The following is a 27,193-nucleotide window of genomic DNA, read 5'->3' as shown; positions in this document are numbered from 1 at the left end:
ACAGCAGGACCCCTTTGGTCGTCATCCACGGCAGCCTAACAGCACGCTCAGTTTTGTTGCCCTTCATCGAAAGCTATCCTGAACTTACATTTCTACAAGATAATGCCCGCCCCCACACCGCGAGAATTTCTACTGCTTGTCTTCGTGTTTGGCATATCCTACCTTGCGCAGAAAAGTCGCCGGACCTCTCCCAAATTGAGAATGTTTGGAGGAGTGTGGGCATGGCTCTTCTACGTGCCCATCGGACAGACTGTGGCATAATATCCCTCCGGAGGATATCCAAGAACTCTAATCAATGCTACGCCGAGAAACTGCTTGCATAAGGGGCAGAGATGGACCAACGTGTTATTGGCTTGCTCAATTTGTGAAGCACTTTTTCCAAAATAAATCATCAATTTTTTAAAATTGAAATCATGTATATTACATCTACAGATTTCCGTCCTATTCGGATAATTCCTTCGTGATGCGTCGTTTTTTTTTTTGTTTTTTTTGTCTTGTCTTAGAGTGTATTTCCCGTTAAACATCCATATAATGTGTACCCAATTTTTATTGATTACACAGATACTGCTGCTAAAAAGTAAACTACAGAAAATAATAGCCGAAAGCGGTAAGTAAAGAAAAATGATTAATTTAAAAACTGATTTCGGTGAATTCCACCTCCGATTTGAAAGCAATTTTCAATTCACGGTAAACGATGGCAGCCAAAACAGTTGCAGGATAAAGATTTGTTAAAATCCTTGACAACGGTTTCGGTATATCTAAATATACCTTCATCAGAAGTAAAATACACTAAAATCACATCCTGCAATGGAGATTCATAAAACAATTGTGCCAAAGGCGTCGTCAGTAGTTAAAACATCATCTCCATTTATACAACATAATTATGGGCAGACGACACCTTTGGCACAATTGTTTTATGAATCTCCATTGCAGGATGTGAGTTTAGTGTATTTTACTTCTGATGAAGGTATATTTAGATATACTGAAACCGTTGTCAAGAATTTTAATAAATCTTTATCCTGCAACTGTTTTGGCTGTCATCATTTGCTGTGAAGAATTTCAACAGTTGCTGTTTCAGCCATGTTTAAAATCTTGAAACTTTTCAATTCTCTTGGCAGTAACTCTTCTCAGATCGTCTTGGCGTATTTTATGAACGCAGTACTATTCATAATTCCAACAGTCACTTCGTCTCTTGTTTTTACTTTTTCTTTGTGGACCTTTAAACTGTTCCTATAGGCAAAAACCTAAATGGGTAAGGAACGGGGACTGTGGTGGCCAAGAAACGTGACCATTTTTGCCAATCCCATTAATACTGCTTACTAATGAAGCCACTTTTTCTCGTGACGGTGTCAATAACTCTCTTAACTCATATCGTTGGTCCGACGACAACCAACACGTGTTTTTGAAGACACATTTTCAGTAACGTTTCTCCGTAAATTTGCAGTGTGGTATGATAGAATATCAACTGATTGGCCCGGCAGTGTTATCGAATTTTCTTACAGAGCCTCTTCCTGCAGTCTTTCTGGAAACAGAATCTGCAGCATTACTGTAAGACGCTGTTTTGGTTGCAAGGGTGGGTATGTTCTTCCAGCATGACGGTGTCCGTCCATATTCTAAAGGTCAGATGACACATCATGTATCGACACAAATGGTAACGCTTCTAGGTCGCCAAACTAATCGGACCGTACCTCTTCAGATTTTTGCCTATAGGTATGGTTGGTAGGAGGAGGCCACAGAGGAAAAGTAAACACAAGAGATAAATTGAGTGTTCGAGTTACGAATAGTGCTGCTCTCATAAAATACTCTAAGACGACGTCACAAGAGCTACATATGGTGTTGTCAAGAGAATCTGAAATTCCATTCAAGCCGGAGATGGTTTTATGAAAATCAACATTAAACGTAATCATTTGCCTAACCCTTTCAGTGAGTATTTGTTCGCGTTACGTTCTGTTAATTGTATCTGCATGAGCAGTAAAAATTGGTCACATGTTATACAGAATGTATTGTTCGAATTAGTCTATTCTACCACCTCCTAAAATATTTACTTCTAGTAAATTAGTAATTCTTTAAAAAATCGAACTCTCACGTATAAAACAGCTTGAAATGTCTGATTAATTTATAAATATGTTAAGGTGCTAAACGTTTGCCTTTAGCGAGAAAAACTATTGGAAAGATTTGAAATTATGCTTAAAGTTTGTTAAAAGTCGCAAAGCGCTCCTATTATGAAACACTGGATGAGTAGAAACAGGATAATTTGCGCTCTATTTGAAGTAATGGCTAGTTTCTCAGGCACCTCAATTTTTACGACGTCAGATCTCCTGAATAATGTATCGTACATTGTTATAATATTAAAGGTACATTCAGTGATATATGTCGGTACTGTCTGCAAGCTGAGTTGCGAATAGAGTAAGCAGTAAAGAAGTAATAAATTCAAACATTAAAACGTCATGCCTGATGCTGCTGCTTTACTGCATGAACAGCAGAAACATAGTAAGCGATAAACTTATTCTTTTCATCATGATGTGGGAGGTGTTAGCGAGTAGAAATTTTGTAAAGGTTTGATATTTTATGCGAAGTTTGCTCGAAGTCGTTAACTATTCTCATTCTCAAATAGTGGATCAATAAAATCCAGCCGTTTGCTCGCCGTCTTTTACGTTCCTCGAGACAAACGCAGTTTCTAAGTGAAATATATAGCTTACTGTGTCAAGCCTTAACATAAGATTGTACCTCTTAATTACCAGATTATGACAGGGCTTTAAATTTTTAAATTCGGTCATTGATTACGCTACATATAGAGAACCATATTTTTGTTGTCCCAGGAAGCCGCTAGACAGAGAACCTGTGAGTGGGCGTGGATACCGTACCCCGTGTTCCGGGATAGTTGTTTAGTAATAAAGATTCCTCATGAAACATTCTATATTTTCCTTGTTTACACTGGATGATTATAATTAAAGTGCAGCTACTCACAGAGGTCCAGTGGGAACTGTAATAATCGTTTGATAGCGAAACTTGGTATATATTCTAATGCGCAACCGATTCACGCTTGAAAAAATTAATTCCAGTTTTGCGCACCACGTGCAAATCTGGCAATGTGAATGCAAGAAAGAAGTACAGAATGTTTCCATATGTCATGAATTAGCAACGGCATGAGGGCAGAAAAGGTCAAACAAGTGGCATAATGTTGATATTATTAACCGCCGCTTACACAATTTGTTCAATATGACCACCGGAGGCAGACTTGCACCTGATGGACAAAATTTGAATAATTTTTCTAGCGTAAATCGGTTCCGCAATGACGCATTAGAATATATACCAAGTTTCGGTATCATACGATGATTAAAGACCACACTGGACGTCTGTGAGAAACTGCACTTTAATTACAGCCACCCGGCATTTTGTTGCGCTTCACAATTCTGATGGTGTTAATTTACTCCTCTTTGAGCCACGCAGTCCTAACTGAAAAGATTTTCTTACTTCTTGTATACATGTTTAGCTTAAAAGACGCTGCCACGTATGGCCTTTGCATTAAGTCAACAGATGCGGAATGGTATATATGTTTGAGGCAGATATTTAAGGCAGAGATATCTGAATAAAATTCTGAAGGGACATCATATATTGAGCTGAAAAATGGGAGGAAACACCGAGGAAGGTGGCACAGTGGACTTACTCTTGGTTGGAGCATGCTTCAGCTTGTCATCCGAGAAACCAAATTTATGTATTCTATGATTTCCCTAAACCTATCATATCGAATGCTGATATGGTTCCTTTGAAACGAACGTCGTCCTTTAATTTCCCCATCTCTTCTAATCAGAGCTCGTCCTTTGGCGCTAATTTTCGTCGTCGTCTTAAACCCTAATCTTTGTTCTTTTCCTTTTTGAGAGCAAACAATACCCTATGAAAGCGTGTTATACCGTTTGTGTGGTGTATTCAAGTCATTTCATTCTTGTTCAATATTTTTTGTGACATTTCACAAGAAATTCAAATGGGCACTAGTTTAAGCTATCAGGCAATGGAACAGGTCTCTAGCACTACCAGTTCCGGGTTCGTCTTTCAACCAAGCGTTGAAGTCTCCATACACTGGAAATATGCATTTAACGTTTCATATGTTTGCGCTCGACCTCGAATGTGTATACGTGATACACACACCAAAAAAACAGTTTTGCATCACCCCGGTTACCAGAACTCATGAAGATAGACGTTGATTGTGGATGTTGTAGCACAGACACAGTCCCTTTGACTGTTCAGAGATGTCAGTAAACTCGCCCAAAGATGTAAACAACCATGCACGAGCAGGGCCTATTTATTAGACGGAGGGTGTCCGACAGCCGATCACTTCCAGTCATTCCACCAGGAAGGAGATACACGGCTCGTGTTGTCTGTAGTTCAACCATGCCTAGACGGTCAATACCGCCCTTCGATCGCGTCTGCGTTGTTACTTTGTGCCAGGAAGGTCTCTTAACAAGGGAAATGTCCAGGCGTCTCGGGGTGAACCAAAGCGATGTTGTTCAGACATGGAGGAGATACAGAGAGAAAAGATGTGTCAATGACATGCCTCGCTCATGCTACCCCAGGGCTACTACTGCAGTGGATGACCGCTACCTACGGGTTATAGCTCGGAAGAACCATGACAACAACGTCACCATGTTGAATAATGCTTTTCGTGCAACCAAGGACGTCGTGTTACGACTAAAACTGTGCGCAATAGGCTGCATTATTCGCAATTTCACTCCCGACGTCCATGGCGAGGTCCATCTTTGCAACCACGACACCATGCAGCGCGGAACAGATTGGCCCAACAACATGCCGAATGGACCGCTCAGGATTGGCATCACGTTCTCTTCACCGATGAGTGTCGCATATGTCTTTAACCAGACAATCGTCGGTGACGTGTTTGGAGACAACCCGGTCAGGCTGAACGCCTTAGACACACTGTTCAGCGAGTGCAGCAAGGTGGAGGTTCCCAGCTGGTTTTGGGATGGCATTACGTCGGGCCAACGTACGCCGCTGGTGGTCATGGAAGGCGCCGTAACGGCTGTTCGAAACGTGGATCCCATCTTCCGACCGATAGTGCAACCATATCGGCAGCATATTGGTGAGGCATTCGTCTTCATGGACGACAATTCGCACCCCCCATCGTGCACATCTTGTGAATGACTTTCTTCAGGATAACGATATTGCTCGACTAGAGTGGCCAGCATTTTCTCCAGACATGAACCCTATCGAGCATGCCTGGGATAGATTGAAAAGGGCTGTTTATGAACGACGTGATCTACCAACCACTCTGAGGGATCTACGCCGAATCGGCGTTGAATAGTGGGACAATCGGGACCAACAGTACCTTGATGAACTTGTGGATAGTATGCCACGACGAATACAGGCATGCATCAATGCAAGAGGACGTTCTACTGGGTATTAGAGGTACCGGTGTTTACAGTAATCTGGTTCACCACCTCTGAAGGTCTTGCTGTATTGGTGGTACAACATGTACTGTGTGGTTTTCATGAGCAATAAAAAGGGCGGGAATGATGTTCATGTTGATCTCTGCTCCAATATTCTGTAGAGGTACCGGAACTCTCGGAACTTAGGTGATGTAAAACTTTTTTTGATGTATGTATATCAATCTAAGGAAAAGTTGTTTACGTATAGAAAACAGTGGTGCCATATGGCATTTTTGTTGGGAAACCTTAGAATCTTATTTCATTTCTTTTATTTCTTCGTTATATTTGCGTAATTCATTTGGCAAGTGTGATTTTTCTATGTAGTTGTTTAATGATGGTGGCTGTGCTAAGAGCGTGTACAGAGTAAATGTCGCATTTATGTTTCGGTGTCAGGCAGTGTTATACCTCACTGTCAGCACGCTGTTATTCCTCTCGAATAGTTCACTTTGAGGAGTGAGTGAGTAGGAAGGTAGCGAGTGAGGAGAGGAGGAGGCTGGAGGGAAATTTAGCCCAATGTTCCCGTTGACAGATGGATGAGCTTCTGGAGGACCACAGATAATCATTCCATGACCGATGGAAAAAGTTTGAGATTAGCGTTCTGACGAGCAGTCTGGTGTCCAAGAACTATAGGCGTACGACTTCTAGTGGATCCAAAAAATGGTTCAAATGGCTCTGAGCACTATAGGACTTAACTTCTGTGGTCATCAGTACCCTAGAACTTAGAACTACTTAAACCTAACTAACCTAAGGACATGACACACATCCATGCCCGAGGCAGGATTCGAACCTGCGACAGTAGCGGTCGCGCGGTTGCAGACTGTAGCGCCTAGAACCGCTCGGCCACCCCGGCCGGAAGTGGATCCAAGGCAGGCGATTTGTGCGCCAATGGAAATAACTAGGGGGTCACAGGTGGCATATTTTCAGCACTCTTGATATGCGTACATCTTGAGGGGGAGCTGTGAATAAGGTTGTCTCTCGACAGCATAAGATCATGAGGTCTTAGAGAAAATGATGGATGCTTTATAGTTAGCTGCTTTCCGCTTCATTTGCTCTATCTATCTCTAGCGCAAGCAGACTGACACCTCCTCTTTGCTGTATAGTTAGAGGCAGGAAAGTTCGCCACATCAGTCGTAAATGTGGTGTACTGGTTATGGAGATACAGGGCGAACAACTGTGTGGGAGAGCGATCGATACTTCAGTAGTCCTTCTGGATCCTGGGGGATTTCAGCGGCTACGCTTTTGTGTTTGGCCTCTAACAGGACAAGAATTTAGAAATCCTCAGTGTCGTTTTGGGCCTGGGAGATGGCCTGGTTACATCGTGGCTGGCCAGCAGGGAGTCCTGGCTTTTCATGGCTAGCCTAGTGCGGGTTGTGTTACACGCTATAGGTTGAACTCTGTGTACGGAACCTGTAATAGTAGATGCTGTGGCAGTATACGCTGATCAGACAGAACATTATGACCATCTACCTAATAGCCGATGTGTCCACCTTCGGCACGGGTAACAGCTGTGACGCATCGAGGCATGGAAGCAATGAGGCCTTGGTAGGTCGCTGGAGGCAGCTGAAGTGCACACACGTCACCTAATTCCCGTAAATTCCGGGAAGGGGGCGATGAGCTGTGACGCCACGTTCAACCACATTCCAGATGTATTCGATCGGTTTCAGATCTGGCGAGTTGGGCGGGGGGGGGGGGGGGGGCAGGAGAACCACTCCATCATACCTCTGGCCTTGTGACATAGCGCACTATCTTGTTGAAAAATGCCACTGGTGTCGGGAAATCGGGAAATATGATCGTCATGAAGGGGCGCACATGGTCTGCAACCAGCGTACGATACTCCGTGGCCGTCATGGTTCCTTACATGAGCTCCACTCGACCCATGGATGCCCGCTTGAATGTTCCCTAGAGCATAATGGGGCCGCCGCCAGCTTGTCTCTTCCCACACTACATGCATGAAGAAGCTGTTTCTCTGGAAGACAACGGATTCGTGCTTTCCATCGGCATGATGAAGAATGTATCGAGATTCATCAGAACATGCAACGTTCTGCCACTGTGCCAATATCCATGCTGATGGTCACGTACTCATTTCAGTCGTAGTTGCCGATGTCGTGGTGTTAACATTGGTACGTGCATGGATCGTTCGCTACGGAGGCCCAACGTTAGAGGTGTTTGGTGCACTGTGTTCACACACACTTGTACTCTGACCAGCATTAAAGTCTGATGTTAGTTTCACCACAGTTCGCCGCCTGTTTCATTTCGCCAGTCTGCCCAGTTACAACGTCCGGCATCTGTAAAGAGCGGTGGCCACCCAACTCCACGATATCTGGACGTGGTTTCACCCTGGTTTCGCCACGTATTGAAGATACTCACCACAGCACTCCCCGAACACCTGACAAGTCGTGCAGTTTCCGAAATGCTCGTGCTAGCCGCTAGGTCATCACGATCTGCACTCGGTCAAACTCGGAGAGATCGCTCACCTTCCCCATTCTAAACACGGACAGCACGCTCAGTGATACTACATGCACCGTGCCTGTGTCTGACTACCAGTCATTACCCGGCAGGTGACGCTGCTATCACGTGGTTGGGTTTATATCGATAGTCGGTCGGTGGTCATTATGTTCTGGCTGATCAGTGAGGTCTTCACACAGTTCCCTGCCGCTATCACCCAGCGGGTTGAAAAACATGCTGGCTGGTAGCTAAACATATTCCTCCTCAAAGGGTACTCCCCTTACTAAAAGGGCAATTTTTTATGAGTCACTTCCTGGTGAAGATGTATTGAAAGGGCCAGTGTGTTCTTTTGAGTACGACTGAGTGGAAACATAGCCCAACTTCCGTTAGTGATCACAAGAACGTGCAACACCAGTTCTCCTCCTATTACCAGCTAAACACAGAGATAAAAATTTCTTTAATTAGGTTTCCGATTACCTCTTGATGTAGCATCACACAGCGAGGCGGCGCTACTATAGTCGGTTATGCAGATTATTATACTGACGTATATTGTAGGTGTAAAGATTCTCTAACACGTGGTAGTAACAGAAAATACAATCAACACCTAAAGATTGTAATTATGGTGCACTGGTATGTGATAATACACTGACTGATAATTGCATTGTGAGTACCTAGTCAACTTGATAGTGCGGCCATAAAATAACGGCAACTAATCATCGAAAGACCTAACTTTCGTTATTACATATCGAGTAACACTGTAGAGTATTACATGTAAAATATTCAGTTGTTATGTCAGACGTGTACAAGTTTAATGGGGATATGAAATGATTTCTCTGCAGTTGATAAAGGAAAGACCACTCGAACACGTAAGTTATAGAAGCTGAAATAACATGAAATGCGCATGTGGCATATTTGCCCAGGAGCCCTTTTCTGGGATGTTCTGTCCCCTGGAGGAAGTCTTTTTATATGATGCCACTTCGGCGACTTGCGCATCAATGATCGTGAGCATGAAGTGATAGTGAGAACAATACGAACCACACTGGACTCGCATTCGGGAGGACGGCGGTTCAATCCTCCGTCCGGCTATCCTCATTTAGGTTTTCCGTGATTTCCCTAAATCGCTCCAGGCAAATGCCAGAATGGTCCCTTTGAAAGGGCACGGCCGACTTCCCTCTCTATCCTTCCTTAATCCGGTGAGACCGATGATCTCGCAGTTTGGTCTCTTTCCCCAAACAACCCAACCCAACAATACGAACACCCAGTCCAGAGCGAAGAAAATCCCCGAACTTGTTGAGAATCAAACTTAATCGAGAGGCAGCAACGCTAACCAAAAGATGACTCGTTGCTGACTTACACACACTAGGCTATGCTACGTCTGTTCACTTCTGCACAGCTTCTGCAAGCTACATCCATTTGAACCTATTTACTGTATTCAAGAGTTGGTCTTCCTCTATTATTTTATGGCCCGCTACCCATCCTCTTCCAACCACAACCAGATTAACCACTTCTTGATACCTAAGAACGTGTTGGTTTAGACACGCACTTAAATACCAGTTTACAATATGGCTACGAGTCATGGCTTGTTTTGTCTTTCTACATGTACATCTATATTCAGCAAGCCACATCAGGGTGTCTATTGTGTGTGTGGGGGGGGGGGGGGGGGGCATTTCTGGTACCGCTATCGTTTGCCCCCTTCCCTGTTCCATTCGTCAAAGACGCGCGGGAAGAATGAATGTAGGTAAACTTCCATATGAGCTCTAATCCATCTTATTTTCTGTTCATTGTCATTTCGCTCTACGTAATGTGCTACTAGACTCTTCTTGGGATGTACAAACACAGAATTTCAACAGGCAACGGCTCTGTGACGCACAGCGCCTTTCTTGTAATGTCTCCCACTGGAGTTTGTTGAGCATCTCCATAACACGTTCGCGGCGAGTAAACGGTCCCGTGACGAAACGCGGCGCTCTTTGTTAAATCTTCTCTCTGTTAACTCAACGTGAAAGCTGATGAGCAACACTCAAGAATCGATCTTGCAAGGGTTTTGTAAGACAATTATTTCGTAAATGAATTACATTTCCTTAAGGTTCTCCCAGTGTATCATGGACTGGTTTCTGCCTATTCTGTAATTTTTTTTGTGTGTGTGGCCGTTTCACTTTGGGTCACTCCGAATGAGTACACCTAGGTACTTTGTGGTAGTAACTGTTTCCAGTGATTTACCGCCGACAATGTAATCGATCGCTAGTGGATTTCTTCGCCTAATTATGCGGAGTGCGTTACATTTGTTTATGTTGAAGCTCAACCAACAATCCCTTCATCTATTACCGATTCTCTGCAGCTCTTCCTGCATTTTCCTGCAGTCTTCTGGCGTTGCTACCTCTTTATCCACAATTGTACCATCCACGAACATCCTCATGGAGCTTACAATGCTATCCTCTAGATAATTAAAATATAGTGTAAACGCTAAGGTCCTGAAATAAAATGATCATATGGTAAATTGATGTGTGGGAGTCCCCACCAGGGGAAGTTCGGCTGTAGAGTTGCAAGTCTTTTCAGTTGCGCCACATTTAGCGGCTTAGGGTCGATGATGATGAGAACAACACAATATCAATTCCCAAGAGGAAAAAAATCTCTGATACGGTCAGGAATCGAACCCGCGCCCGCTACATGGTAGTCAGAGGCGCTGAACACTCAGCTAAGGGGGCAGACTAGTAAGTGGCCTATCACACTTCTTTGGGATTCTTTGAAATGTTCGTTGTTAGTCTATATTGTGATTTTGATATTTTAGTTGCTAGTTCAAGTTAAGACTTGGGATTTCAATGCGTGTTCCGATTTTTGATTTACGATATTTTGTGTTTATCTCAATTCGAATATTATAAATTTAGGATGATGATTGCGGGTTTAGAAATTCTGTCATTTTCACTGAGGATACCAACAAAGCGCGCGTTTGTGTGTGTGTGTGTGTGTGTGTGTGTGTGTAACTGGGTGGGTGGGTGAAACAATATCATCAGCGAATCTTAACACTGATATTTTAATACTTTCAACATTGCAGCACAGTCAGCAATCGTGATACTCTAATATATAGGAAACTATCAGCCTCGATTGCCGTAATGAAACCAACCTTTACCTAGGTTTCGGCCCAAATAATTGAGCCTTCTTCAGAAGATATACCTGAATCTATAATTTGTCTAAGAGGGGATGGTCTAGAAATAAAATTAAAGCAGCCTGAATAGGCGTAGTCACATTTTAAAAATGCGATACATAAGTACTAAATCAACACCGAGACTTAAGCTCTGGCGTGCGCCTCGTCTCCATGGACGCCGTGCGGTGGGCCTCGGGAGCTCACGTGAAACTAAGTAGGACTAGATAATGCGCTGCAAAACAACATGGCGGGGAACATTGCGCATGTCTAACTGAGACGATGACTGTCAAAGATAAAAGACCAACGCAGTTACATCTTACATACTACAGTTTCGCTGTTTTATGTCCTATGTCATCTTTCGTTAATAACGATGCATGCGTTATGCAGCATTCGTTGTGAAAGGGCCGATATATTCTAATAGTGTAAGTCAGCGTAGTGTGTTTGAACTTATATAAATCCATGCATAGTTTGTTACATTTTAGTCATAACCTGGTGCAGAGGCTTTGAGTTTAAGATTGTCAACCTTTCTATAAGTTATCTGTTTTAAGGCATAACTGCGTTGGTCTTTTATCTTTGACAGCCATGGTCTCACCTTTAATTTTAATCCCACTCTTGGACCTTTCTTTTATTTCCGTCCTTGCTTCTTTGACGTATAGTTTGAACAGTAGGGGCGAAAGACTACATCCCTGTCTTACACCCTTGTACGCCACACATATTTGTAGTCAGTACTAAGAGGCGCCTGAGATGGTGTAAAGAGCGACGCCATTAGAGATGGATCACTGGACACGAATAATTTGGAGAGATGCCCTGTGGCAATCCAACGGCAGGGTTTGGGTTTGGCGAATACCTGAAGAACTTTAAAATGGTTCCAATGGCTCCAAGAACTATGGGACTTAACATCTGATGTCGTCAGTCCCCTAGACTTAGAACTACTTAAACCTAAGGACATCACACACATCCATGCCCGAATGGTTCAAATGGCTCTGAGCACTATGGGACTCAACTTCTCAGGTCATTAGTCCCCTAGAACTTAGAACTAATTAAACCTAACTAACCTAAGGACATCACAAACATCCATGCCCGAGGCAGGATTCGAACCTGCGACCGTAGCAGCCGCGTGGTTCCGGACTGAATGACCTAGAACCGCTCGACCACAGCGGCAGGCCGAAAAACTTTAGCTGCCATCATGTGTAATGAAGTACAGTTGAGGTAGCTTTACTGTATCCGGGTGTTTTTCGTGCTTAGGCTGTGGTCCCATTATTGCGATGTGAAAACATTGAATGTGGAAGGATATGAACACGATTCCAGTATTTTGTGTTGCATAAAAAAGAGGAACAGATCGGAAACGATGACTGTATCAGAATGACTGTGTACTCTGTCGTAAAGCAGCATATGCGAGGCAAAGGTTTGTGGACGACAACAACATTCCCGATATCGACTGGCCTGCCCAGAGTCCCGACGTGAATCCAATGATACACCGGTCCACCGGTTGCTGAGTAAGTACGTCGATTCGCTCGAGACCGTAGCATCCAACAGCACTACTTCTCTGGTTTCGGATCTTGAGGAAGAACATGCTGCCATTACTCCACAGATACTCAGAGACGTCACTGAATGCGTCCCCACGAGAGCCCAAGCCGTCACTAAGGCGAAGGGTGTCTCACCCGATATTAAGGGGAGGTTTACTATCTTTTGGTACAAAAAAATCGATTTTTTAAGTTGCATTTTTGGATCCATAAAAGTGTTCAGAATCCACCCCTGAAACGGTTTTTCAGAATACGGAACAGAAATGTTTGTTATTCGCGGTTGAGCAAAAAAATGGACCTGCTTGAAATCGGACTTTTCCACGCACCAGTTTTTTTCGGGAATTTCGACTTTGTAGCCGCGAAAAATTATTCTATGTGCTTGCCCAAGGATCAAGTGATCAAGTGATCAAGGAGCTTACGACGTACTACGGCTTGGTAATCCGATGGAATTCCAATTCGGTGGAACAGATGAAGAAGGCAATTTGGGCAACGTATTTCCACAAGTGTTCGACGAATGACCACCCACAACACCAAAATTGTCCGGCTGGGGAAACTAGTTGGTGCAAGTGGCGCATTGCAGAGGCTACCGGACATCTGGACGAATATCACCACGACCAGCCGCTCTCCAAAGAAGTTCAAAAAGTAATGCATCCGATCTACGAAGCCCTTTCGGAGGACGAGTTATTGTACCGGTGCTTGGGAGGAAACACACAAAATTCAAATGAAAGTTTGAACGCGTGTGTTTGGAAGTTAGCCTCCAAGCATTTGCATTCTGGTGCGAAGACTGTGGAGACTGCGACTTTCCTGATAGTGAGCAGCTTCAATGAAGGGTATTCAGTAGTTCTGAAGACCATGACAACGATGGACGTCGCCCTGAGGCTCCATTCGACGCAGTTTGCCATACATTCGGACGACCACCGGATTTAAGCGGCCGAAAACCGCTTGTTACCGGCCGTAGGAGCGGCTCAAATGTTCAAATGTGTGTGAAATCTTATGGGATTTAACTGCTAAGGTCATCAGTCCCTAAGTTTACACATTACGTAACCTAAATTATCCTACGGACAAACACACACAACCATGCCCGAGGGAGAACTCGAACCCCCGCCGGGACCAGCCGCACGGTCCAAGACTGCAGCGCCCGAGACCGCTCGGCTAATCCCGCGCGGCTACGATCGGCTCTGGAGCCGCGCAGGATGGCCCAGATCGAACAGAACGCCCTCTATGAGGAAGAGGAAGGACTAATTTATGGACCCGGAATAGCGGATTGACCGTAAGTTGCATAATATTTCATTTATATACAGTCAAAACTTCAAACGCGTTTTTCTCGAAATGACTTTTTTTTTATCGCGCTGAAAGGTAACTTCAAATCTACTGAACCGATTGGCATAATTCTTTGTTTCCGGTGAAACTAACTAAATTGTCTAGGAGTTGTACCACTGTTATTCCGATCCATCAACTATAAAAATTTTTACTTGGCCGACGAAGTCGAAAAATCGATGAAAAAACCCTATTTTGTTTCAAATGGCCACCATTTTGTTTCCAATGATACAAATAACTTAAGCGAGGTACAATTCCTAAAGAATCTTATATAATTCGCCAACGCAAACTCAATTTTGATTTTAGACGAGCCGGCTGACCTGTGACATACCGCGCGTGGAGGTCTACATCGAAATTTTGTTTCGTTCCGACGGCACTTCCGCCTTTGCTCTCCGACATTTCCGGTCGAAAAAATTCCAGTTTGTAGAGGAAATATCAATAAACAGTTTGACCAAATTTGACGTTGGTAACTATAACACATCCGAGAAAAAAATTCTCAAAGAACATGCTTTTTTCGGGAGAAAGATAGTAAACCTCCCCTTAAAGTCCACTAATTTGTGCCTGAATACTTTTGATCGGGTAGTGTACTTCCTGGCGGAGGTGAACAGCTGTGTGTGGTAGTGGGCACGGCGAGGACTGTTACTCACCTGCGGATGATGTTGCTCTGCACCTGTGCGTCGCGGAGCGCGTGGCAGCGGGTGCTCAGGATGAGCCGGTTGGCCTTCTGGACCTCGGTCTCGCTCTCCTGGCGCAGCTCGAACGCGTGTTTCAGCAGCGTAGTCGCTCTCTTGCGAGCATCTCTCTCCAGCTGGAATACGGAGAGGCACCGTGTCATCGAGAGGAACTCGCCTCTGCAAAGATTCGACGTCATCTGCATCTTGTCTAGTTTTCGTATGCATGAGATGAAGAATATTTCCTGTATTACATTGCCAGATTTACCCGCCAGGGTAGCCGAGAGCGCTAACGCGCTGCTTCCTGGACTCGAGTAGGCGCGCCCGCCCCGGATCGCTCCGCCCGGCGGATTAACGACGACGGCCGGTGTGCCGGCCAGACTGGATGTGGTTTTTAGGCGGTTTTCCACATCCTCCTAGGTGAATACCGGGCTGGTCCCTACGTCCCGCCTCAGTTACACGACTCGCAGACATTTGAAAGATATTCCCACAATTTCACGATTTACACTAGACGCAGACAGCTGGGGTAAACTACTTTCATCCCGGGGGGTAGGGGGTGGCGGCAAGAAGGGCATCTGGCCACCCCTTAAAATTAACCATGCCAATTCCGTTCATAACCATGCCGACCCTGCACACAATGTGGGATAAAGGCTGTAGCAAAAGAAAGACAAAGAAAGAATTCTCATATTTAGTCTCCAAATTACTATGCAGTGCATTTCGAAGGACACGTCGTACCAAGGGAAAATTTTTGTTTGTATACCAGTTTACGTGCCTTAATCTCTCTTATATTTTTCTTATGATCAGTATGTCAGATATATGAGGTGGCCGCACAATTTATCCATCATTCACAGCCTGGAATACAAAGTGAAATTCCCAGACATGGTCGGATGTCAGTGTAACTTCGTACACATACATACCATCAGCGGCTATGTAAATGATTAGCGCTGCAATTCTCTGTGGCGGTTAGAACGCCCACTGAAGTCCGTTAATGTTGTTCATTTTTAGTGCTGTTACGAGTTCAGGTAAGGTACATAAGAGTCGTGAATAGCATCAGATGTTGAGTGATCACTGCGGACGGCACAGAGATGCCACATACTCGTATGAGACAGCGTTATTAGCACCTGGCACAGTTTGAAACTGGCCTCATTGTGGACCTCCCTTTGGTCAGTTGTTCGAGTCGCACAATATCGAGATTTGTGGGGCATTCATATGTGACAGGGGTTCACTGTTGGACTGCATAGGAACCCGAGGACACACTTACTCGTCAACGGGCTTCCGGTCGAACAGGTGTGACCACGACTAGGGAGGAATATTGTATTGTGCGCCAAGCAAATCGTAATCGCTTCACATCTGCACCTGTCCCCGGGAACAAGTAATAGTCTCCCTGTAACGTTTTTTGTCATCCTGCACAATTGATCGGAGATTAGCAGTAGATTGACTCGGGAATTACTATCTCAAACATGGGCTGTCGTTTACACTACAATACAAACTGCTGTGTTTGGAGTTGGATGGTTGATTTAGGGGAGGGGACCAAACAGCGAGGTCACCGGTCCCATCGGATTAGGGAAGGATGGAGAAGGAGGTCAGCCGTGCCCATTCAAAGGAACCATCCTGGAATTTGCTGAAGCGACCTAGGGAAATCACAAAAAACCTAAATCAGGATGGTCGGATATTGGTTTGAACCGTCGTCCTCCCGAATGCGAGTCCAGTGTGCTAACCACCGCCCCACTTCGCCCAATTGTGCTTGGAGTCGTTCCGCGACCGGGAAGCATTCACAGTTGATGTCGGCGCAGTGTGCACAGCGATGAACTGCAGTTCTGCTCTACCCCAGATGACCACGTCGGTCAGTATGGCAGCGATCTGGGAAGAAGTCCCATTCTTACGATCTTTTGGGAGAGGCACGGTGTTGTTGCTCATGGTATGTTGGTGCTGGAAGTCATCGTGTATGACTTCAGGACGCTACTGGTAATGACTGAGGGAACTCTGTCGGCACAACATAGTTTCCCGCGGTCTCATGTGGTACCTCTCATGCGATAATATCGTGGTGGCGTTTTTCACGTGACACATGTTTCTACGAACTGTCTGCATGATGCTGAGATTCTACCATGACTACCAAAATCCCCGGATCAGTGCCTCCAGGACATCAAGAACTAGTTACAACAGTTGCAGGGCAGTTCGTCTCAGGGGAGGACGTAACACCTTTCTAACCGAACCAGTGAATGCACTGAGGCCAGATGGGGCGTGACGTCATATCGATATGTGATCTCATACTATCAAGTTCTTTGTAAATATGACTAGGCTTCGTAATCATTGAAATAACACCACATACAATCACTACCCCTGAAGTTAGCATACTATGGCCTACATAGAAGTTCGAATGGTAATTAAAGGCCTATTAATCATCACTGTCTGAGTTGAAATTTATCCACATAAAAAATAAAGTGTTTACTGTGGCACAATCGTCGTGAGCCCAACTTTTACATCTAAAGCAAGGACCCATTCTTGGTTTCCTGTTGGTTTGGTCGTATCGTTTCAAGCAGTAAATACAAGGCCATTTCCATCCTCTTCACAAAAATGGTTCAAATGGCTCTGAGCACTATGTGACTTAACTTCTGAGGTCATCAGTCGCATAGAACTTAAAACTAATTAAACCTAACTAACCTAAGGACATCACACATATCCATGCCCGAGGCAGGATTCAAACCTGCGGCCGCAGCGGTCGCTCGGCTCCAGACTGTAGCGCCGAGAACCGCACGGCCACTCCGGCCGACTCCTCTTCACAGGTCTACTATTAGTTGTAAGAGAAAGGAAGAAGAACTGGATCGGACATTCATTGAGATGGAATTCCTTTTAACAGACGCTTTAGAAGAACTAGTTTATGACAAGAGATAGAGAGGAAGGAGAAGATACAAGATGATAGATGACACTAAGGAAAGAAGAGATTACACTACATAAAGAGGATAACAGAAGACAGGAGAACGTAGAGAGCTACCATGTGAAAACCTGCCACACTAATGACGACACCACAAGCAGGCCTTTCCACATTTTCCTTGGTCTTGCTTTTAGCAATTTATTGACCTTATTAGTCCTCGCTCACGTAGAATTAATTCTTTCTGCTTGATATTCGTTAAGTCCAAACAGTTTTTTTAGCAATTTATTCTAATGTACCTTAATATTTTTAGACTGCGTTTCCAACCGCTGTTGTCTTAAAGCTTCCTTGACTGGGGTATCAATTAAGATGTCAATACAAAATAGTGCGTAAAGCGCCCCAACAGAAATGCGTAAATGTGCCCCATCGCCACGTCTGAACTAGTTTCTACACTACAGTAATAATTTTCAGGCTTTCAGGTTATACCAAAAATATGCCTTATAAAGTAGAATAATCACGGTAAACCAACACATATTTATCTGTTCCTAACTCTAAAAGGTATGCACCCAACAATCTTCGATATCTGGGTAACAAAATTTACCCACCTTCTTCGCGCTAAGACTTCCACTCAACTGGTCTCGTGAAGTCTGTGAGGGCCCTCTGAAGATGGCAATACTAATATTTCAAAGCCGGTGGCGCTCTATCAAGGATGATTCCCGAGAAAAGTGCTCTCCGTAAACGTGCCCCGTGAGTAAACGTGCACCCGTCTCCCCTACTGTGTTCTAAAATTCGACGATGCTGTCACATATTTTCGAAGACATTCCGTATGATCGTATATTGCTACGCAGTCGACGATGTAGTACAATCCAGGATGCCTTTCGGAAATTAGGTAGACGAAAATCTACCCGTAACTTGCATCTCCTGCTTGAGAGATATTGTGTATGAAAATACACACAACAGTCTTTTTTTTCATGAATCCTTTCTGATTCTTTCACAGGAACTTATTTTCCTTGTGTACAGCATCAGAGATAGAAACATAGCTTAAGTGCTTCAGCGTACCCCATTGGTACAATTAAATGTGAAGCGACAGTGTGAAATGCCAGATTACTAATTGTTGAGAGAACTCCTAGAGAGGTATAACTTTCGTTGACGAAAGAAGCACTTTGCAAGCTTATCATCGGCACATTCTTGTGTGCTGCTTATATGTTTGGAAATCTGTTTATAGATGACTGCAGATACTGAACATTTTCAGGAAAGAGCTGCGCGATTCATTTCAGAGTTATGACTAGCATGAGAGAAGCTTTATAGCATTTGTAGGTTTAGGAAAAGTTGCTGACAATGTTGACTCGATACGATCTTTGAAACCCTGAAAGTATGAAGGATAAAATACAGGGTGCGAAAGGTTATTTACAACTTGAGACTGCAGTCATAAGTGTCGAAGGACATGAAAGGGAAGTTGGATCTGAATCATAAGTGTCGGTGGACGTGAAAGAGAAGCTGTATTTGAGAAATGAGTGAGACTGGGTTATAGCCAATCCTCCATGTTATTTTGTCTGTAAATTGAGCGAGCTAAGGAGAGACCAAAAAGAAATTTGAAAACAAAGTCGATGTTCAGAATGAAGAAAAAACTTTAAGACTTGCTGATGACATTGTAATTCTATCAGAGACGGCACATCACTTGAAAGGACAGGTGATCGGAATGAATAGTGCCTTGAAATATAAGGTAAACATAAAAAAGTAAAAGAAGAGTAATTGAATATAGTTGAATTAATCAGGCGATGCTGAGGGAATTAGAGTAGAAAAAGAGACACTGAATTGTAGAAAAATAACTGACGATGTCCCATGTAGAGAAGACGTAAAATACAGAGTGGTAACAATGAAAGAAGCATTTCTGAAGGAAAGAAATTTCCTAATATCAAATAAAAATTTAAATAACACATCCTTCCTGAAGGTATTTTTCCGGAATGTAGCCTTGAAAGAAATGAAACGTGGACGTAAAACATTTCAGATAAGAAAAGAATAAAAGCTTTTGAAATGTGGTGTTTCGGGAGGATGCTGAAAATTAAATGCGTAGAGCGTGTAACTAATGAGAAGCTACTTAACCAAATTGGGAAAGTATATATTTATGGCACAACTTGACTAATGCAAGGGGTGAGTTGATAGAAAACTTACTGAGGCACCAGGGAATCATCAAATTCGTAATGGAGGGAAGCGCGGGTGGTAAAAATTGTAGAGGGAGTCCAAGGCTTGACTACAGTGAGTACGTGTAAATGAAAGAAGATTGCAGTAGATATGCGGGATGAGGATGCTTGAACAGGATAGACTAGTGTGGAGAACTGCATCAAACTAGTCTTCAGACTGAAGACCCCAAGAACAACAACAACAACGACAACGACGACAACTCCTGTCATGTGTCGTATAGCACACAGAGAACTAGTGTTCAAGCGCGTAAAACCCTAGTTCGCGTGACCATCTGAGACCATATAAGTCCCACGTTTATCCCCCTCGTACGAATATGTTACATCAAGCTGATCACTTGTGTACTTACCTTCCACACGGAGAGCATTCATCCAATCCCTACTAGCATCATCAAGAACCACCTTCGTCTTAGGAACAGAGAAATGTCTTTTCATTGTTTCCAATAAGTTCTTTGCAGTCACAAAGGTTACCTAAGTTATGCTAGTTGATCATCATTTAATTTGGCTATGTGGTGACAATTTATACGGAGGAATTATGAGATATAGGTTCAAAATTTGCCTTGCAATCGTGGAAAAATAAAAACTCGCATGGAAGCATTCATACATCCCCCCAACAGTGTCGATCGATCCTAAATAAAAGATGAAACTATTATCGGCTGGAAGCAATGTGTGCGTTCTTGGACCCGATTACAGAGATACTATATGAAACTGCGATGACAGCTACGGTTCTGTGACTTCAATCATCAGACTTATTTGTCGTAGGCTGTATGTCTATGGAGTCATCAATAGGTGCACAAATGTGAATACCAGAATAGTTAATTAAACAAGCTACTAGTATCATTCTAACTATGCGAATACTCTTAATCCACAGAGTCCCGTCATCAGTGTGTTACAGTCAGTGTCTTTTAGTTACATACTATTCATATGTACACTCATTTCTTAGCTGTAGAATTCTTTCCTAGGGAACAAACGCAAAAAAAGTGTAGAGACTTTCCAAACCACAGGAAAGGTCAACAAGAATAATAACTAAAAATAGCAGTCAGCCTCATTGTATAGATCTGTTCAAAGCAATAAGGATTTTGAATACACTGTGTGAGAACATTTGCCAGTTGTACACATTGAAAATAATTACTTCACAAACGGCTTGATAATGGAACAAAATCTAGTCTGAAATTACATTTACCAAAAAACAATTAACACAAAGAACAAGAGAGCCTTTTTTATGAAGGAACAAAATCGTGGAGTAAATTGTTTAAGGAGATAAAAGAGGTTACTGAAACAGATTTATTTAAAGAGGCTGTTAAATGTCCCTCTTAAGTAATACATTCTGTACAATGAAGGATTAGTTAGGTTAAACAGAATAAGTGTTTGGTAAAAAAATGTAGCACAAAGAAGTTATAATAATAAAACTTCTCCATCATTTCATAACACGCTTTCACACTATACTATTATAGAGGAAGGTATTATAATAATCTTTTTTCTTCTCTTGGAAACCTGACACTAAAGTTCCGTATAGTACTAACATCTTATCCTCTTTCTGAGCCAAATATCTCACTCCTTTGGAGGTATGCTGACTCATTTACTTAGGCGAGCAAATGGGAATTTCCGGTACACAAAATGAAATTCAAGCATCTTTACCGTGACCCTGATGTCAGCTGATAGTGTGTGTAGAATTATATTATGAAATAATATGTTTATGTAGGCTGTGTGCGGTGATCGGTATTGAAAACATTGTAGTATTAGCTGTCTACATTAGTAAATAAATTCTTGGTAATCCCAAAAGTAAGGTCTCCCATTTTTTCATAAGTACAGAACTCTGTTTGTGTGGCAGTTGGTCACACTGTTATGAAGAGTGCTTCACGCGCTGTGTGTAAACATGCGCAAGCCGCTCTGAGGCGCTCAGTCTTGGCTTGACAGCCGTTGAGTATGGATCTCCTGTTGGATGTTACCGCCACGTGCAAATTGCGCGCAGTTATTCGGTTTTTGAACGCATAGGGCACTGCGCCGATTGAAATCTATCACCAATTGACGGAAGTGTATGGTGAGTCTTGCATGGATGTCAAAAATGTTCGTAAGTGGTGTTGAGAGTTTGCAGCTGGTCGGACCGAAATTCACGACGAACAAAGGAGCGGGAGACCGTCAATTTCTGAAGAGACAGTGTTGAAGGTTGAGCAAAGCATGCGTGAAGATCGGCGGATCACCCTGGATGATCTCTGCACGTTGGTTTCGGAGGTTTTCCGAAGCACCGCTCACAGAATTTTAACGGAAACATTGAACACCGGAAGGTGCGCGCAATATGGGTGCGACGCATGCTGACTGAGGACCACATGCGGCAACGAGTTGATGCTTCCCGCGCATTCTGCACCGCCTTGCAGCCGAACAGGACAACTTTCTGGACTCAATTGTCACGGGTGACGAAACCTGGGCATACCACTTTCCACCTGAGACCAAGCAACAATTACGCCAGTGACGGCATCCTTCTTCGCCAAAGCCGCGGAAATTCAAACAAACACAGTCTGCCGGTAAAGTCATGACAACCGTATTTTGGGAACAGAAAAAGGTATTTTTGGTCGACTTTATGCCCACTGGGACCACAATTAACGCTGACAGGTACTGTGAGACTCTGACAAAAATCAAGCGGGCAATTCAGAACCGGAGGAGAGGAATGTTGAGCGAGGGCGATCACATTCTCCATGACAACGCTCGCCCACACATCACTCGGCAAACCGCTGCTCTCCTGCTACAATTTCAGTGGAACATAATCACCCATCCACTCTATAGTCCTGACTTGGCGCCCATTGACTATCACCTGTTCCCTAGGTTAAAAGAACATTTGGCCGGAAATCGATTCAGCTCCGACGATGAGGTGAAAGAAGAGTTTCATAACCTTCTGAACAGCATGGTGGCGAGCTGGTATGACATGGGCATACAAAAAGTGCCACAGCGTCTACAAAAAATGCATCGACAGAAATGGTGATTGTGTTGAAGAACAGCTAAATGTTCAAGCTATAAACTGATGTAAACCATTGTAGAAATAAACAGGTCTATGTACTTATAAAAAAATAGGAGACCTTACTTTTGGGATTACCCTCGTACAAGGAATAAGCCGTCTGAAGTTGCGCTGTTTCAAACAGACTGGATTTGTATTTGGGAGGGTGGAGACTTCAATTTGCATCGGACTATCCTGATTTCGGTTTTTCGTGGTTTCCCTAAATTATTTCAGGCCAGCACCGGGATGGCTTCTACTAGACCACTGCCTAGTGCCTATTCCAGGTTTGTGAAATCAAGCTCTAAATTTGCATACGTATACATACACATATACATGAACTATGCTTTTTGTTGTTCTTAAACGACATGTCGAGTGCTCTTACAAACTCAGCAGACTCACGTCGTTGAGCCTGCGGTCCTGCTGGCGCTGCTGCTCCCACTCCTTCATCTGGTCCTTCCTGGCCTGGCTCTCGCTCAGCAGTTTCTCCTTCATCCGTTCCTTCTCGTCCAACAGCGCCTTCCTCTCCTCGAGCGTCAGAACCTACAACCGTATACATGATAAAGTTTTGCGCTGTGAACAGTTTTATTTAATAATTTCTCCGAAATTTACCTATCTGTGTCTTACCAGACACGAATTGTCTTGCTTTCTTTGCCGCAAAGGAAATTTAGTATCGCTGTTAAGCGTTATTCTGTAGACTTATAATAAACCAGTGTATTTTGTCCTACGAAAACCTTGTGTCATTCCTAAATAACGAAACAATACATGTATTCCTGTCTGTGCAGATGGCAGACATACCTTGGCCTGGGCCCGCAGTCTCTGGAAGTCGCCAGCATGCATCAGCGGCGCCTCGGGGGAACTCTTGGCCCTGGGCACGGTGATCTCACGGACGTAGTCTGGAGTCACGATGCGCATCTTCTCCAGCTTCAGAACTCCGGGCTGTGGGATGTCTAGCTGTTCCGCCTGAGCGCCGTCTTCGTTCTCCTTCTGCCCACCTTCCTCTTTCTTTGGACAAACGTCATCTTCCACAGTAACGCCCATCGTACCTGTCAACAAGAGATCGTTCTGCTGTGTTTTCGCCTACTTACATGTGTAGCTCTTCTGCTTCGTTGGGCTTGGTTAATTAGTCTGTGACTAAGTACACTACTGGCCATTAAAATTGCTACACCACGAAGATGATGTGCTACAGACGCGAAATTTAACCGATAGGAAGAAGATGCTGTGATATGCAAGTGCTTAACTTTTCAGAGCATTCACACAAGGTTGGCGCCGGTGGCGACACCTACAACGTGCTGACATGAGGAAAGTTTCCAACCGATTTCTCATACACAAACAGCAGTTGACCGGCGTTGCCTGGTGAACCGTTGTTGTCACGCCTCGTGTAACGAGGAGAAATGCGTACCATCACTTTCCGACTTTGATAAAGGTCGGATTGTGGCCTATAGCGATTGCGGTTTATCGTATCGCGACATTGCTGCTCGCGTTGGTCGAGATCCAATGACTGTTAGCGGAATATGGAATCGGTGGGCTCAGGAGGGTAATACGGAACGCCGTGCTGGATCCCAACGGCCTCGTATCACTACCAGTCGAGATGACAGGCATCTTATCCGCATGGCTGTAACGGATCGTGCAGCCACGTCTCGATCCCTGAGTCACCAGATGGAGACGTTTGCAAGACAACAACCATCTGCACGAACAGTTCGACGACGTTTGCAGCAGCATGAACTATCACCTCGGAGACCATGGCTGCGGTTACCCTTGACGCTGCATCACAGACAGGAGCGCCTGCGATGGTGTACTCACCCACGAACCAGGGTGCACGAATGGCAAAACGTCGTTTTTCGGATGAATCCAGGTTCTGTTTACAGCATCACGATGGTCGCATCTGTGTTTTGCGACATCACTGTGAACGCACATTGGAAGCGTGTATTCGTCATCGCACTTACTGGCATATCACCCGGCGTGATGGTATGGAGTGCCATTGGTTACACGTCTCGGTCACCTCGCATTGACGGCACTTTGAACAGTGGACGTTACATTTCAGATGTGGTACGATCCGTGGATCTACCCTTCATTCGATCCCTGTGAAACCCTGCATTTCAGCAGGATAATGCATGAAAGCGGAGGTACAGAAAGCAGATGGCAGTTATAAGAGTCGAGGGACATGAAAGGGAAGCAGTGGTCGGGAAGGGAGTGAGCCAGGGCTGTAGCCTCTCCCCGATGCTATTCAATCTGTATATTGGACAAGCAGTAAAGGAAACAAAAGAAAAGTTCGGAGTAGGCATTAAAATCCATGGAACCGAAATAAAAACTTTGGGTTCGCCGATGACATTGTAATTCTGTCAGAGACAGCAAAGGACTTGGAAGAGCAGTTGAACGGAATGGACAGTGCCTTGAAAGGAGGATATAAGATGAACATCAACAAAAATAAAACAAGGATAATGGAATGTAGTCGAATTAAGTCGGGTGATGCTGAGGGAATTAGATTAGGAAATGAGACACTTAAAGTATTAAAGGAGTTTTGCTATTTGGGGAGCAAAATAACTGATGAATGTCGAAGTAGAGAGGATATAAAATGTAGACTGGTAATGGCAAAGAAAGCGTTTCTGAAGAAGAGAAATTTGTTGACATCGAGTATTGATTTAAGCGCCAGGAAGTCGTTTCTGAAAGTATTTGTATGGAGTGTGGCCATGTATGGAAGAGAAACATGGACGATAAATAGTTTAGACAAGAAGAAAATAGAAGCTTTCGAAATGAGGTGCTACAGAAGAATGCTGAAGATTAGATGGGTAGATCACATAACTAATGAGGAGGTATTGAATAGAATTGGGGAGAAGAGGAGTTTGTGGCACAACTTGACTAGTAGAAGGGATCGGTTGGTAGGACATGTTCTGAGGCATCAAGGGATCACCAATTTAGTACTGGAGGGCAGCGTGGAGGGTAAAAATCGTAGAGGGAGACCAAGAGATGAATACACTAAGCAGATTCAGAAGGATGTAGGCTGCAGTAGGTACTGGGAGATGAAGGAGCTTGCACAGGATAGAGTAGCATGGAGAGCTGCATCAAAGCAGTCACAGGACTGAAGACCACAACAACAACAATGCACGACCGCATGTTGCAGGTCTTGTACGGGCCTTTTTGGGTACAGAAAATGTTCGACTGCACAGTCTCCAGGTCTGGTAAATGGTGGCCGAGCAACTGGCTCATCACAATACGCCAGTCACTACTCTTGATGAACTGTGGTAGCGTGTTGAAGCTGCATGGGCAGCTGTACCTGTACACGCCATCCAAGCTCTGACTCAATGCCCAGGCGTATCAAGGCCGTTATTAAGGCCAGAGGTGGTTGTTCTGGGTACTGATTTATCAGGATCTATGCACCCAAACTGCGTGAAAATGTAATCACATGTCAGTTCTAGTATGAAGTATTTGTCCAATGAGCACCCGTTTATCATCTGCATTTTTTCTTGGTGTAGCAATTTTAATGGCAAGTAGTGTACTTCTAGCGGAACGTTATGGTTAATTTGTACTGCACTAAATTCAAGAAATCGTATGTATAGTGCAAACACAATGAAACCGGATAGCTCTTAGTGTGGAAAGAGCGCTGAACCTTGATGATAGCGTACCGAAGAACGCATTAAATTATCTGGTCGATGTTTCAATCTAGTGACCGGTTTTAGAATCGCATGAAGGAATGGACACTAGAGATTGCTATAAGCTGTTTCTGGCATTTTGTACTGTTTTTGTTGTGAGGTATGAGGTTGCGTTGTGTGCAGCATTTGTAACTATTTTTAGTTTCACACATTTGAGTGCTGCATGAAATATTAAAGCTGCTTGGAAGGTACTGTTAACTCTTCAGTTGCACAATTTTATGGTGAGTAATATTCCATATAGTTTTAAAACTAGCTATACAGGTTGTAAATTTTAAGTTGACAAACCAGAATAACTCGAAAAATAAGCTTCACACGAAAAATATGTTGCTTCCAATGTTGATTATTTTCGAGGGGATAATCTATTGGTGCTAAAATTAACCCGCCACCCCAGCCCCCTGGGGGTGGGGCGGGAGGCAACTTTAAGATTTCAAATGGGAACCCCCATTTTTTATTGCAGAATTAGATTCTACATAAAAAACTACGTACATTTTGTCTTAAAAATTTGTTTTGATTCTTGGTACTTGGCGCTGCAATTCAAGAAAATTCATGTTTTCATTTTTGCGTCGAAAATCGTTAGGGATAAATAAAAAATACTTATTTACTTCGAAAATTTTGATTCGCTACAACGAGAACTTTACCTCTCTCCCCATAGGGTGGGGTTTGAGAGAGGGGATTAAGAGTTTTACAAATGTTGAGCCAAATACTGTATTAATTTTTTCCGTAGATTCGCGTAAGTTTTGTTTGTTTCGTGGTCATGAGGCCACACAAATTTTAATTATCAAACGAATCATCTGACTAGCTAACTAACTAACCAAACTTCCTACTTTTTATTTATCCGTCACCATTTTCCACGCAAAAATGAGAACATGGATTTGCAAGAGTTACGGCACCAACTACCAAGAATCTAAACAAATGTTTAAGACAAAAGTACGTAGTTTTTATGTAGAATCTGATTCT

At 43.7% G+C, this 27,193-nt stretch overlaps 1 protein-coding gene across 1 annotated transcript in view; it reads right to left on the bottom strand.

The window, feature by feature from the left end:
* LOC124803364 (cilia- and flagella-associated protein 45-like) overlaps nt 1–23,627 on the bottom strand; it is a 162,194-nt gene extending 138,567 nt beyond the window's left edge. The window contains exons 1-3 of the mRNA XM_047264550.1: nt 23,385–23,627; nt 22,989–23,129; nt 14,510–14,670 (exon numbers count right to left, since the gene is read on the bottom strand). Of these exons, the coding sequence (XP_047120506.1) occupies nt 14,510–14,670; nt 22,989–23,129; nt 23,385–23,627 (545 nt within the window). The remainder of the gene's footprint in view (nt 1–14,509; nt 14,671–22,988; nt 23,130–23,384) is intronic.
* Between the last annotated feature and the right edge of the window lie 3,566 nt (nt 23,628–27,193).

Source organism: Schistocerca piceifrons, chromosome 6, assembly GCF_021461385.2.
Source record: "Schistocerca piceifrons isolate TAMUIC-IGC-003096 chromosome 6, iqSchPice1.1, whole genome shotgun sequence".
Classification (NCBI taxonomy): domain Eukaryota; kingdom Metazoa; phylum Arthropoda; class Insecta; order Orthoptera; family Acrididae; genus Schistocerca; species Schistocerca piceifrons.
Note: the sequence above shows the minus strand (reverse complement) of the source record. Positions and strands in the feature narration are given on the sequence as shown.